The 15,270-nt window shown below is 37.5% G+C and overlaps 1 protein-coding gene across 2 annotated transcripts in view; it reads left to right on the top strand.

Moving 5' to 3' along the window:
• Positions 1-14,948, top strand: part of ANO6 (anoctamin 6) — a 234,918-nt gene extending 219,970 nt beyond the window's left edge. Inside the window, exons 18-21 of one of the 2 annotated variants that reach the window (XM_037848272.1) lie at positions 5,831-6,036; positions 9,965-10,167; positions 11,466-11,571; positions 13,788-14,948. In XM_037848272.1, coding sequence (XP_037704200.1) covers positions 5,831-6,036; positions 9,965-10,167; positions 11,466-11,571; positions 13,788-13,994 — 722 coding nt within the window. In that variant the 3' untranslated portion in view covers positions 13,995-14,948. The remainder of the gene's footprint in view (positions 1-5,830; positions 6,037-9,964; positions 10,168-11,465; positions 11,572-13,787) is intronic. The other variant, XM_037848273.1, reaches the window with a different exon arrangement.
• The last annotated feature ends 322 nt before the right edge of the window (positions 14,949-15,270 follow it).

Here is a 15,270-nt window from a genome sequence, read left to right as displayed (position 1 = left end):
ATTTGGGAGAATAGAAAAGGAGGCACAGAATTTTGGTTGACAGGCCTTGCATACATGCATGGGGGTTTGAGTGTTTGCAGAGACACCACTTCGTGACTCCTGTTTACAAGTATGCACATAGGGAGTGGTTTTATTAAATCATATTCTATATATGAAACACTTGCTTTTAAAATATACATTATACATGGAAGCACATCTGCTTCCTTTTGTGAGTGAAACGTTCAGCATTAGTCAACGATACTTTGCAGCAGCCTGGAGTCTGATTTGAATTTCATTTTTGCTTTTATGTTTCATGATCAGATTCTATTAAGGGTGTGGCAGCAGTACTTAAAGCAGAAGCAACACTAAGTCTGTTTATTTTCAAAGGACTGCAAGCCAATTACCTATTACTTTAAAATGAGCCATAATTGTAAATGTTTCTTATGAGAACTATTATCGGCATTAATAAGAATACCATCCTGTGGTGGAATATCATTTTCTGTTGCACACACAAAAAAAAACAATTTGGAAACAAACTTATTTTATTGCATTTGATTAGTCAAATGAATAGTGTTGAGAGGAAAAGTTATATGGTCATTCTTTGGAGGGAAGTTAATATGGCTTTTAGAATTTCATAGTCTCATTAAAATAGTTAACAACTAAATAATTTGGTCTCACCCTATCCTACAAGAAAAGATTGATTAACAGCTGTTAGAGACAGATTTTTAGATTTATTGTTTTTCTATTATCCAAATAATACCTAATGACTGAGAAAATTCATCAGTTTCTAAGAGTAGGAAATCTGTTGTTCCGTATACAAAAGTAGAGTGAAATCTATTTTTTGTCCTAGTCTATGGAAAATAGAATTTCCAATCACCTTCTGAATTATTTTTGTTCCTCTAAAAACATAGAGTGCTTTTGATAATGGAGTTACCAACACACAGTACCCCCCTTCCCATTTTCCCACAGCCATTAATGATACCACCATTTACTTCTTTAATCATGGCCCCTGACAGCTTTAGGGAAACCTCTTTCAGCAACCAACCCTGGGGTCCTCCACCCTTGCTTAGACTTTGCACCTGGCCTTCCAGCTCTGTTTGCTTCTCCCCTCTTCTCTACCCCGAATTCCTGCTGTGCCTTAATGCTGCTCCTCAACTGTTCACACAGATTTGCTGCTCTTTTCTCTAGGCATTAGCTGCATTTGAGAGCTGCCTGGATTCTGATACTTAACGTATGGTATATAAATGTGCACATGCCTCCCTTCCAGTCTAGACTGGACCTCTGGAAAGTAGCTACCAAGTCTTTTGCAGCCTGCAAACCTCAGCTTCTGGCACCAATGCCTAGAACCTAGTGCTTATATTTATTTAAGTAATTTGAACTTGGAGTTTCATCTCACACACACACAACTGTTGGCTGGTTTTACAACATTGCCCCACCCACCCCCAGCAAGTTCTGGGTGGCAAATGTTTTTGTGAAAATTGTACTTATTTCATTTAGTGAATTTCACAACATCCTTTGAGATTATTAGAGTAACTCTAGGGTGTCAACTAAGATTGTCTCTCAGAGTGTTTTGTTTTGACTTTCAAGAACTCAGACATACAGTATAAGAGAAATAGTCTGTCAATCTTAAAGTCCAGGCCCCATAAGATAGTATTTTATACATAGAGTACTACACAGCTCAGAAGCAGGTATCTCGAGAACTTGGTGGTATCTTCCCAGTGAGTAAGTAACATAAAGTATAGTAAAGTGACGTAATGGGCTCCATTTGTCTCTGGTACTGATTTCTTGATCCTTGCCATGTTAACTTGAACTAATCTCCCTCTGCCTCCCAGTTAATTTTTTAAAATCCGTTAAAACAATGAACATTGTATATTATTTTCTGTTTACCTTTCTATAATTAGTATCAACTGTTCTTCATCATCTCCTTGTACCCACCCCTTTTATTTCCTCCCTTTCCTGTACTACACCCACCAAAGCCCCCCAGTGAGCTCTCCGGGACTCAGTCATCCTTTCCCCATTCCCACATCTCTGCCCCATTCCTGTCCACACCCACACTGAAATTTTCTAGCCTTCATAGAATGAGCTTTCCAAAATGGCAGCTAGCTAATTATAGGGAAGATTTGCAGCCCTTCTGTCTCTTCCTTCCTCCCTTCATTCATTCATTCAGTAAACTTTTATTGAGCACCAGCTTGTACCAAACAGTGTATCAATTGTTGGTGATACCAAGACATGTAAGACTTGGTCCCTCGTGGAGCTGAGAGAGGAGAGTAAGCACTCAGTGTTGTTGTTGAGGTTAAGCAAATCAGACTTCCTAGAGGGGGTGATATTTGAACTGGATTTTGAAGGGTGAAAGGAAGTTAGCTACCTAAATCATAGTGAAGGGAAGAGACATTTTATGCAGAGGGGGACACATTTAAGAGCACCAGGCATGAAACAGCTTGGCAAGCTCAAGGAAGGGCAAGTAACCAACGTACGGCCAGAAGAAAGGATCAGTAGATGGACTGTCAGGTAAGCAAGGGCCATATCCTCATAGGTCTTTGTGCCTAGCCAAGGAACTGGAACTCTATCTTAAAGAAATAGGGCTGCATTCGAATATTTGTAAGCAAGAGAATCATGTAATATTTATATTGAAGAGGATCAGATTATTCTAGCAACAAAACAAAAGATAATATTTTGGACAGGGACTATATCGATGAGAGGGAGATGAGGCAGGAGGTGGCTACAGCAGGCTACCCAAACAAGTGATAAGGGCCTAAATAGAAGCTGTGGGCATAGGAATTGTGACAGGAGTTCAGATTTGATGAGCTTTAAAGAGATGACTAGTCCTATAGCAGGTGAGGGATAGAATTGTCTAAAATAACTTCAAGGAGATTGACTACGCAAGGTGGAAAATAAAAAGAGCTAATTTTGAGGAAATTGTTCAGTGTTAGATATTTTGAGCATGAGGTATCAATGGGACATCTGAGGGATACTGTCCATTAGAAAACTGGATAGACAACTCAGGAACGCCAAGGACCCACAGGTGCTGAGGCCTGAATGAATCAGACATGCCAGGCAGGAATATTGAGAGAGATTTGGTAGAGGATTGATGATGAAGCCCTAGAGAAAAGGTACATTTTAAGGATGAATGGGGAAAGAGTAGTCCATTCTTCCAATAGCAGAACAGTTGGAAGAAGTCCAGGAGAGAGTTGTGTCAACCCACAGAAGGCTTAGAGGGCAGTAGAGATGCTTAAGAGGGGGTTGAACATTGACAAAAAGGAGTATAATGAAAAATATGGGGGGCAGGGGAGCTAAAGTCCACACTTAAATTGCTGGTATTATGGGGAAAAGTGGAAGAAGCACTATAGCTAGGTAGTCTCTCTCCCCTACCCCATCCCCCCAGTACATAACTTGACTTTTTAAAATTATTTAGGTAAAATAAAAATCAAGGGAAAAAAAAAATGTTTCAGAGAGAGGAGAATGTTTAGCTGTGTCAAAAACTGCCAAGTGATCAAATAAATAAGGACTGAAAATGTACATTGGCTTTGGAATGTCCAGCTCACTGGCAAAGTTAGCACAAGTAGTTTCAATTCGATGACAAGGGCCAGAGCAAGAAATAGGATTTTGAGGAGGGAATGCATGGTGGAGAAAAAGACGTGTAGTTATTTCCTTGAAGAAACTCAACTGTAACGTGAAAAAGAAGCATAGAAAGTAAGTGGAGAACGATGGAGAGTCATGAAGAAGTTTCAGGGAAGGGTTTTTTTTTTACCTTGCTGAATTGATCAGTTTTTGCTTCTTTTTTGGGGGTTGGGTGGGTGGGTGAGATGGGGCGGTTCTTGGTTTCAAAAGTTATTTAGAAAGTTATTCTCACTTGAATATCAGAACGGATTATCTCATGTTGTTTTTTTTCTGGTACTTTAATTTTTTAATTTAAACTTTTCGGTCCATCTGGAATTTTTATTTTGGTGTCAAAGTGAGGGCTCTATACCAGTTTTTTCAGTGAAGTAGCTAGTTGTCCCAGTACTTGAATCCACTGTTTGAAGTATCATTTTTATACTAAAATTCCATAAATATTTGTACCTGTTCTCTAAATCTGTTTAATTCATACTGTCTATTCATGTACTATTTCTAAACTGTCAGTTACCATGTTATAATACACATTAGTATCTCTAGAGCTAGTCCCATTTTATTATTATTTTTCAGAATGTCCCTAATATTGGCATTGCAAACGTCCCTCTTCATTATTTTACTTGTTGACTTATTTATATTTCTTGAAGAACTTTGAAGTCACCTTTCAGGGTTTATTTTCTTAAATCCATTTGGGACTATTAACTGAATTTTGCTCTGGGGCGGGGGACAGAACACTTGATATGTTCCTAAAATTCAGTCTGCCCAATCAACGGTATATCCATTCATTCATTATTCATTTTTTCTCATTCCATTATCATAACAATCCTGTCATTTCTCATTAATTTATTCCTAAATTGTGTTTTGTCATCATTATGGTATCTTTTTCTCTTTGGGATTTTTAACTGGGTTGTTACAGATATAATCTTAATTTCATGTCTCTCTTGAGCAATCAGGAGTTCTGGCAACCTTAGGCTCATTCCAACATGGCAACAGTGAGCTGGAGCTGAGTAGCCTCTCCGCCCTTTTAGCAGGACATGCACTGCCAGTTTACCTGGGTCAGCTCTGCATTTCTGTGACTTGTCTGGCCCCTGTGGATGGATGGGTTTGTTTAGGATTGGATGAGTCAGTGCCTGCTGCTCCTACTGCTGTCTCTATGACATCACTAACTCTGGTCCTTGCCTGTCTGACTTCCCTGAGTGTTCCCGCTCTTGCCTGGGCTGTGGGACCTGCCAGCTTCTGCCAGCACCAGCTGCTCTTCTGCAACGTGCCCTTGACTCCTCAGACCAGAAGAAAATACAGTTCCTCCCTCGTGACACACACGCCACAGTCCTGTCCTTCACGGCCGGAGTTGTCTCTGCCCCTTGTCTGAGTTGAAGTCCTAAGGGGCTGCAAATTTCCCCTCAAGGACACCCTTATTTGCATGTCTGTACTAATTTCCTCAAAGCCTGCCAGTTAGGAGGAAAGGATCTAAAACAGACAGGGCTTATTTTAAATATCTGGGCTTATTACTAACTTCTTCTCCCCATGGTATAGTTTACCCCAAATCCCTGCTGCCCCATGTACACTGAAAAACCATGTAAAGTACAGATAGAGAGAAAAGAATCTTGAGTTATTGTGACCGCATTAGACTGCAACAATTTCAAGATAAAGAGTCCTAAAGGAGGATTATATTATGACTTATTAAGGCACTTTTATCACATATATTTCTGTGATTTGTAACAACACATTCCCTGAATACACTACATTTGCATTCACAGACTCAGGGGAGCTCACTCATTTGTCTATTTTCGGCATATTTCCTCAAACATTCTATAAACTACAGCTTTCCCAAAGGTACATTTCTTGCGTCTTTTTAACTTTTTAGATACTTTCACAGTATCCCTTTCCTTTTTTAAACCCTAAGTCACGAATTGTCTTCCAACATTCTATTAGTTCAACACTAAAACAAAAACATGCTCAGAGCATCTCAAGTTTATTACCAGCAGCAAACAGTTCTGTTCAATTAAAGATTTAAAATAGACTGTTCCTATTAAGTGCATTTAGTCTTATTTCCAGAGATTTCGTATATGTGTTTTGTTTGAATTCCTTCACTGTTCAATGTTAAGTTACTATTTACCTCGGATGTTTTCTCTTTGGGATTTAGTTCTGTGTTTGCCTTTCTCTTTGTTTACGAGAGTAAGGAAAAGCATGTTGTTCTTCCATCCACCCACCGCCCCGTGATGTGTGTCCATTCCATTGACAGTTATTCAGTTTGGGTTCGTCACCTTATTTGTGGCCTCTTTTCCACTGGCACCTCTGTTGGCTCTGGTGAACAATATATTGGAAGTAAGAGTGGATGCATGGAAAATGACTACCCAGTATAGACGCATGGTGCCAGAAAAAGCCCAAGACATCGGAGCGTGGCAGCCCATCATGCAAGGAATAGCAATTCTGGCTGTGGTGACCAATGTGAGTAGATGTAGGCTTCACAGAGTAAAGATCTTGAAAAGTCCAAAAATGCATTGAGGTTGCTACCTGGGGTATAAAATGTTTGGTGTTTTTTAAAATGGGAAAAAGATGCCAAGACTATCAACCATGTAGACAACATAGTTGCTGTAACTGTATTGTTATTCTTGTTTTTAATGTAATTTTAATTGTTTGCAAGTATAGAATAATTATAAACAAAGACCTACAGAGGCAGTTGCTAAAAAGCTACCATTGTGCTATTCTTGCTCATTTGCTAAAATTTTTATTCAATAGGAACATGATAGTAGTAGTAATAATACTCTTAAACCTCAAATGACTAAAGTTATTCAGTAGTGCTTTTACAATGAAATAAAAATGGAAATTTAGTTCGAAACTAAAAGGGCTTTTGTTTGACCTTCAGCTGACTAGAAACTTCAGTTGACACAAACTGCTCATTCCTCAAGCATTCCAAATACACATAGAAATCTATGCATTGAGTTTTAAAATTACTGTAATTTACTATATATGCCAATATATCAACTTAAAATGTTAACTGTTTCTTGGTGTGGTGGAAACACTTTGTCCCTTCCTGATGGTGTGTTACTTCCTTGTCCCCAGAGCAGGGGTTCTTGAAGGAGGTACGTTTAGAGGACATCCCACCCCTCCTCCCTACCTGCCCCACCATGGTTTGTGCTACCCACACTGTGGTCATGGGCTGAAGCAGCCTCATGCCCTGCAGGCAGCCCAGTTGAGAGGGGACAGAACTCAGTTGTTTACAACCTGTATGAATCAATCATTCTGCACTGTCTTTCTTCTTGCACAGGCCTAGCGCTCTTTGGGGAGCAGTTCCCACATCAGCCCTGCAGGAGACTTCCTTCCCTAGGAACCTCCTTACAACCAGGGCCATTTTCTCCCTGATTTCAGTAACAACCTTGCTTCTGGGTCAGTTTCCCAAACAACATGATTTCCCAGTTTTAATTTCTTAATCAAGTCACTCTTGCTCTAGGTCCCCAGCCTTTTCTTCTGAGCATATGCAGAAGCAGAACAAAATGTGGCAGTGGCGGTACCTGTGGGTCAGGCTCTTCAATGAGGAAGGGTGGTAGCACTGTAGCTTCTAAGCTGTATGATCTTGGGGACACCTTATTTCAGAGTTTCGTTTTATCATTCTTAAAATGAATAAATCCCTACCGCCTGTTATAAGATTAGTCCATCTCACAGAGAGAGGTTGGGGAATGTCAGTGAGTTAATGCATGGAACCTGGTCTCATTGCATGTTAGTTGCTGTGATTTTATCATCTTCATTACTCATCATCAACAATGACTGTCTGACATGGGCCTCAACTAAAGCTGCAGAATTTCAAAATGTACCACTGTCTGGACCATGGTCACAATTTTATACCATAAAACACATTATCTAGAACCCAGCTTTCACCACCACCATCCCCAATTTCTCTGAATTACATATGTTGTCTCTACTTTTTGGAGAAAGTTGCAAATCACACACAAAAACCAACTGGTAGGTATGCAGTTTTCCATTCACTCCAATAGCCCACACCTTAAACATCCACTGTGCCACAAAATGAAGACTTATGTTCAGAAATATGACAGTAAAGCCTTTTACGTTTCAAAGTCATAAAAGAATGAATCTGTCATGTTCAATATACTATACTATAATAAGCAAAGCAGGATCGTGGACTTGTTTGCTTTAAGAAAATTTTCAGCTACAAGGTTTGAAACTAAAAGGGCTTTTGTTTGACCTTCAGATAACTAGAAAATTCAGTTGACTCAAACTGCTCATTCCTCAAGCATTCCAGTTTGATTGTATAAGGCACCTTTTCCAAGGATCCTTGCCATGGCTGAGTTCCATTGCCACAGATGGTGTCTTAGCTGTGTTTCCGAGGCTACCCTACATGTACGTATGTGTACGTACAAACACGCCAGCTAATTGGTGATACTGATTCTTATCCAATAGTTTTTTCTTATTGCTTAGGCATCATGTTATTATACCCTAGGAAAACTGCTTATTAGATTTGTGACATCAGTTAGACTATGGACAGGCCTTTTTTTCCCATAGTATTAGAATTTGTAACAGTTTCCAAGATGCAAGTCATCCATATAGGAATTAACATGCACCTTTTATCCCCTCACCTTGATAACTTCGATTCTACAATCTAATGTGAACCCCAAAAAAGGGGGGAGGGGAGTTCTTTTAATAAGAGAACTTTTTTTAGGACAAAGACTAGCACCAGAAATGAGACTGGGCATCAAGCAGGAGTTTGGTATAAAATCATTCATTTTAAATCTGCTGGTTCAGTAAATAAACTGAGTTGACACCATGGTGTCACATCAGAGTATTTGCTATTGAAGACCAATTTTAATTTATTTTGATATAAATGGAAAATTGTGTTCCAAACAACGTGGGAAATGAAGCACACTGCATTTATTTGTACTCTTGCAGCATGTCTGTGAAAGCAACTCAATTCAGGAGGAGCAAGTATCTTGTCAGAAGACAATAGTCTCATCTTTCTTATTGGCATTTTTGTAACTTCCTGGAGCACATCTGTAGGTGGGGTGATTCTATAAAAATAGATGGTTGAGTTAAATGATAACGGGGAGTCTTAATCTATTCAAATCTGGAAAGAAGTAAGATTCTTACCTCACACCATGCACACATGCACACACACACACAGATTTTCACTTCGGAGGAAATGGCAAAGCTGGGTTCTTGGGGGAAGCTTTTGCAACAGAAAAGCCCCTTAGTTTTTCTTGCTTTGCTGAGATCTTGTTTGTTGGTTTATGGTCTCAGAATGTCTTAAACCATATGTTCAGATGAATACTATTAAAAAATCATGTTGAGCCAAAAACATGTCTGTTCTTCTGCTTTGATTAGTGGCTGAATCACATAGCTTTGTTTATTCACATAGAATTTGGTTTAAAATATATTCTCTCCCTTCTCCTTCCTTCACCCCGATTTTATACATTGGAAAGTTTTAAAGCCCAAATTAACAAATTTTTGAGTAGATTTACTTAATTTATGGTAGCTTTATATCTTTAATAGATGTCAGCCTGATCCAAACCCAGGCTTAAGATTAACTCATTTATTCCTTTCACTTGGGAACACACTAAAGTTTCTTCGTTATTTGGTAATTTGTAACTTTCATAACTTTATCCATTTAATCTCTTGGAAGTTTAGAGGCCTAGACACTAAATCTAACAAAACAGATATCATTACATGACTATGTGAATGGAGCAGCCCCAATATAGTTTCTTGCTGCCCATATTTCATTAAAATTAATTTAGAAATATTGCTCCCTAGGGAAGTAAATGATGTAAGTATATGCTGAGAGTTTAAAATAAATCAGGCCATGGGTTTAAAATAAAGAAGACAAGGCACTATAGGGGGAAAGACAGTCTGAATTTGAAGGCAGTTATTTACTTAATTTAAACCAAAGAAAATACACAGTTTATATGCTATTTTTATGAGAAAAAAAGGGCAATTCACAAAGAAATTGCATAAAGCTCTGTTTATTGAATGTTAATATGTTGTTTTTTAAATTTACTTATCTGTGTAGCAACTCTTGGGTTACCCACAGTAACTATTCTTCCATCATTCTGGATAAATGGGTGTTTAGTGCACTTAAGAAACATCATGGACACAAGGAGACCTTTGCACATGGACTGCAGGTGGATTTTTGTCCATTTTCTTAGAATTGAAGACCAAAAGGAAAGTAACTACGCTACTTTGAAGCAGCTGTTCAAAGACTTCAGGACATTCCTTATCTATATACATTTCATTGTTAAATTAAGGATTCTGGTTCTTTAATCAAAAAAAAAAAAATTCAACTTGATAAAAACAATAATTCCGACATGTTTGTTAACCATAGCGATAAAGGCTCTAGGCTGACACCCCCTTTGTTTTCTTCCCACCATAGGCCATGATCATCGCTTTCACTTCAGACATGATCCCCCGCCTGGTGTATTACTGGGCCTTCTCTGTCCCTCCCTATGGGGACCATGACCACTACACCATGGACGGGTACATCAACAATACTCTCTCCATCTTCAACGTCATGGACTTCAAAAGCCAAAGCAGGGGAAATTCATCCTTGGGGCTTGACAACCATACCACATGCAGGCAAGCTCTTCTTTGTAGTGTATAAAAATGTAGTTCATTTTGACTTTTTTTGTAATGTAATTCTATTTGGTATCTTTTAAATCAAAATTGCTAGAGACACTTTCCCCATAGCTGTCTTTTCAATCAAACTAAAAACGGGATAAGATATAAAAATTAATACAGAATGGGGTTAGAACTTTCAAACCAAACTTTAAACCAAGATTTAAAGGTAAGATTTCCAGTGTACAGAGAGGTAATCCAGAAGAAAAGTCTTAGAAACGGAGAAACTCCAAGAATTTTGAAAAGCAAGATAATTCAGTTGTTAGTTGTGATAACCAATGTGTTATTCAAGCACAACTTGAAGATATTGAATGACTGCAAACTAGCACCCTCACCTAGCAAAGAAATACAAAGACGAAAGATGTAAATACCTCAACCCTAACAGTAGTAATGTCTAGAAGTATTCCAAAGCTCTCTGCATTGATTTTAATGACTGGTGAGATCAACCATGGATAGTGTTTATCAACTAAATTACCAATTCATAAAGTTTGTGGACTATAGATCATAGAATTTCTTTTCAGAGTTTTAAAGATAAAGGAGGTTTTAAAGTTCATTTAGTCCAACGCCTCAAAGCCTTCACTGATTGAAAATTCTCAACAATACACAATGTAACAAAGGAACCAGAAATAAGCCCAGAATAAATGGTTCAAAGTTACATGTCATAGAGCCTCTTAGAATCCCACATTGCATCTGCTTATTCTTACTTAACACAATTCTAATAAGTAAGTAACTCTGCTAGGTCTTACAGATTACAGACAAAAATTAGAGATGTGCTACCTGAAGGACAAATGCTAACAGCAATAACATGTGACACCTAACAACAAGGAATTAGGCAAACAATTCTAAAAAGCAGATAGTACTCTGGGGCAATTTTGTAAAGGGCAAGATAGTCCCATACCATTGTATCAATAAATAAATCAAATTTATAAACATGATCCTGAAAATAGGCTAAATTGTTTTAGTTACACCCTTAAGAAAGGATAAAGCTCTGCCAAAAAGAAAATATAAGATACTTTTGTTCTTTTAACAAGATGGATTCTTTTTACAAGGGTGGAATCCATCATTGCCATCATCTTCCTATTACATGCTAAATGAGGTATTACTGAAGTAGTTTCCAAAATGAGCTCTAAGAGAAAGTGTATATGATGTCTAATTTAAAAGAGCATTACATTAAATATGACTTCTTTTCAAGCGGGCCCTTGTTTACAGTGTTGGATCATGAAGGATCATCCCCCAATCTGCATCCATTTTGTTTCCAGGTATCGTGATTTCCGGTATCCTCCTGGACACCCACAAGAGTATAAACACAACATCTTCTACTGGCACGTGATCGCAGCCAAGCTGGCTTTTATCATCGTCATGGAGGTACGAAAAGCCTACTTTGAAATAGTTTATGAAGCTGTGTATCTGCAGAACTTCTTTTAATGTTAAGTGGTGCCAACTCTGTATTTTAAATGTATGATACTTTCTTCCTTATCTCTTACTAAAAAATATTTTAGGGCATATTAATCAGTTAGACCTGAGATACTCATAACACCCTCCTTAATTTAATTAATGAAGTTGGTTATCTGCTTTCAAGGTGAAGAACATGTTGTGTGAAAGGGGGATTCAATTCCATTCAATTGAGTATTAATTGCTTCCATTTTTGTTGTTTGGGACACTGGGCTGCACAATGGGCAGTAAAAGATGAATAAGATGTTACATCTGCCTTTGAGGAACTTTATTGCTATAATAGTTTTATTCTTGTTATTACCTCTTAAATTTTCACAATGCACCAACTTCTTAGAATAACTTTATATCCCCCAAATTAGCCAACTCTGAAAAATGACTAAAAATGCTATAAATTTGCAATTGATCTAGCTAATTTTACTTCTTATCCTGAGTGAATATCTACCACCAAATTACAAAGCCTCAGACTCTTAGTGTATTAGTTAGGATTATGTTTAGTTGCAGAAAACAGAAAACTCATCTATAGTGACTTAGTTATTTTTGTTTAACTAAAACTGTCTCACACTGCTGATAAGAGTGTAAGTTGGTATAACTGCTTTGAAAAATAGTGTGGTCCTATGTTATAAAATCAAACATTCATGAGTATATCCTTTGTCTCAGCATTCCACTTCTCAGGGCATATTCTTGGGAAACTCGTAGAGATACGCTCCAGGATACAAGCCCATGAGCATTTAAAACAGCATGGTTCGTAATGGCAAGAACTAGAAACAATCCGCATGCCCACTGACAGGAGAACAGATAAATCAATTGTTGTGCATTCACACAGTGGAATACTATACAGCAAGGAAAATGAATGGACTGTAGTTATATGCATTAATATGGATGAATCTTAGTTTTGAGTGAAAACCATTTTCTAAAGAATATGCACAGTATCATGCTGTTTTTATAAAGCTTAAATCAAGCAAAACTAAAAGATATTTTTAGGTATGTGTTTTGTAAAACTATTTTTAAAAATAAAATGTTACACACAAAACATGCAGATAGGACAGTGTTTACCTTTGGGAAAGAGATATGCAAATTAGGTAGGAAAGGAACACAGAAAAAGATACAACAGCATTGTCAGTATCCTAATTATTAAGTTTATATGTTTTTTTATTAGAGAAGTTATAGGTTTAGAGAAGAATCATGCATAAAATATATAGTTCCTGTTATTATTAGCATCTTGCATTAGTGTAGCACCTTTATTACAATTGATGGGAGAATATTATTAGGATTGTATTATTCACTATCATCCATACTTAAATTAGGGTTCACTGTTTGTGTTGTACAGTACTGAGGGTTTGTTGTTGTTTTTAATTTTTATTCTAGTAACATATCTACAACCTAAGATTATGCCCCCCTTCTTAACATAATTAACACCATTGAATTATATATTTGAACGTAGTTGACAATGTTGTGCTACCCTCACCACCATCCTTTACCAAAACTTTTCCATCACCCCAAATAGAAATGCTGTACAATTTAAGCATTAACTCCCCATTCCCTACCCTACTCTATGAATTTGCTTATTCTAATTATTTCATGTCAGTGAGATCATACAATATTTGTCCTTTTGTGTCTGGCTTATTTCATTCAACATGATGTCTTTGAGTTTCATTCATGTTGTCATATGTATCAGAACGTCATTCCTTTTTATGGCTGAATGATATTCCATTGTGTGTATATACCACATTTTGTGTTTAACAGTTGATGGACACTTGGGTTGTCCATCTTTTGGCAGTTGTGAATAATGCCACTGAGGGCATCAGTGTGCAAATACCTGCTTCCAGGTCTTTTGAATATATACCTAGACGTGGGATTGCTGCATCAGACGGTAATTCTATCTTTTATCCTTTATAACTAATATAGATGCTACATATGCTCTATACTCCATATCAAATAGTAGTCTTTTCAATTTCTAAGGTAACAAAATGTAACTCCTAGGCAGAGCCACATCAGTACTCACTGGTGTGAGCAGTTGGAGATACAGCCTTGTGCATGTATATGCCCTCATCACCAGCAAAAATGAGTGAAAGAAATTGTATTTCCCTTCATTTCATTGTGATTGACATTATTCTTTTTCTCTCCCTCAGCATGTCATCTACTCTGTGAAATTTTTCATTTCGTATGCAATTCCAGATGTATCAAAAAGCACGAAGAGCAAGATCAAGAGAGAAAAATACCTAACCCAAAAACTTCTTCATGAGAATCACCTCAAAGATGTGACAAAAAATATTGGGATTTTAGCCGAGAAGGTGGGAGAAGTAGTAGATAAGAATTTACGACCAAAAGTAGAATAAGAACTTCATGTTCTGAGACGCACTTTAAAGAATTTAGCTCTGTCAAAATATATTATGAATCACTAATAAGAATGTTTTAAGTTAAATCATTTTGGCAAATATGAGTCTTAATTATTGCCACTTCATGTAGATTATTTTTCAGTTTCAGCATAAAGCTGGAACTGGAAAATGTAAAACAGATCAAGAAGGACATAAAATTTATCACCTGAAAAACCTAAAATGTTACTCTTCTTTTCATAATCAGTATTTTAGTAACAGAAAAGTCTCTTAATGTGCTTAAAACCATCACTTCCTAAAGCAGAATGAATTCTCTCTTTTTCTCAGTTTGAATCCTTTTTACTCTCTGTTCTCAGCCACACGATCTCCTGTAGTTTTAGGCAGTGGTTCATTTCTTCGCTTTGTCGGATCTATTCCAGAGTTGTCTTTCGCTTACAATACCATCAAAGACTAGACATGCTACCACCTTAATAGCTTCGGTATAATTAAAAATAGCTAGCTCAGAATTGAGTTTGAATCCTCTGTTAGGTGGCAAATACTCAAAAATTCACCATATTTAGGTGCATTATTGTTCCTTCACAGAAAGGGAAACCTCAGTTAATAAGAGGAAATAGTTTCAGTCGGCATTTTGGTCTATCTTTCCATCTCAAATCAATACTTTTAGTGGACTGGCATGAAGACAGCAAGGTTTTGGAGCATATTTGTAATAATCCACAGTGACACCTTTTATCTTCCAGGACCACTCCTAGAATGTTTTGTGCCTAATCAATGTTGACTGCTTTGCAAACCTCAAAGGAATAAGATGACAAAAGTGGGGAAAGTTACAGATTCAAATAGAATTCTAACTCATGTTGACCAGGATAATTAATTTACCTCTTTTACAGATGTGGAGCTTCTTAGGGAAAAAAAAAAAAAATGAAATCACGTGTTAAAAAGTACATTTTTATCAACCTAACGGCCTGGAAAAGATAAGCCCATCAATTTCTCATCAGTTGACCTTTACTCATTAGACACAGTGTTACAGATCACCAAGCATCATCATGAATTGCTCACTACACATCCATTGTGATAGGATGGTGCTGTGTGTAGTTAAAAGAACGGCCCACACCGATTGTGTTCCCTGCCTGGGGAGCACCCTTCACCAGAGGTTCTGCATTGCTTGGCTTTATTTCTCTATACCAAAGTGACCAACATACCAAAGCATCTGCTGCAGTAAATGTGGCTTCCTTGAACCCTCCAGTCTCTTATTCCCCACCCTGTTACTGGGTGTGGGGGTGGG

The sequence above is a fragment of the Choloepus didactylus genome, chromosome 8 (assembly GCF_015220235.1).
Source record: "Choloepus didactylus isolate mChoDid1 chromosome 8, mChoDid1.pri, whole genome shotgun sequence".
Lineage (NCBI taxonomy): Eukaryota > Metazoa > Chordata > Mammalia > Pilosa > Megalonychidae > Choloepus > Choloepus didactylus.
Note: the sequence above shows the minus strand (reverse complement) of the source record. Positions and strands in the feature narration are given on the sequence as shown.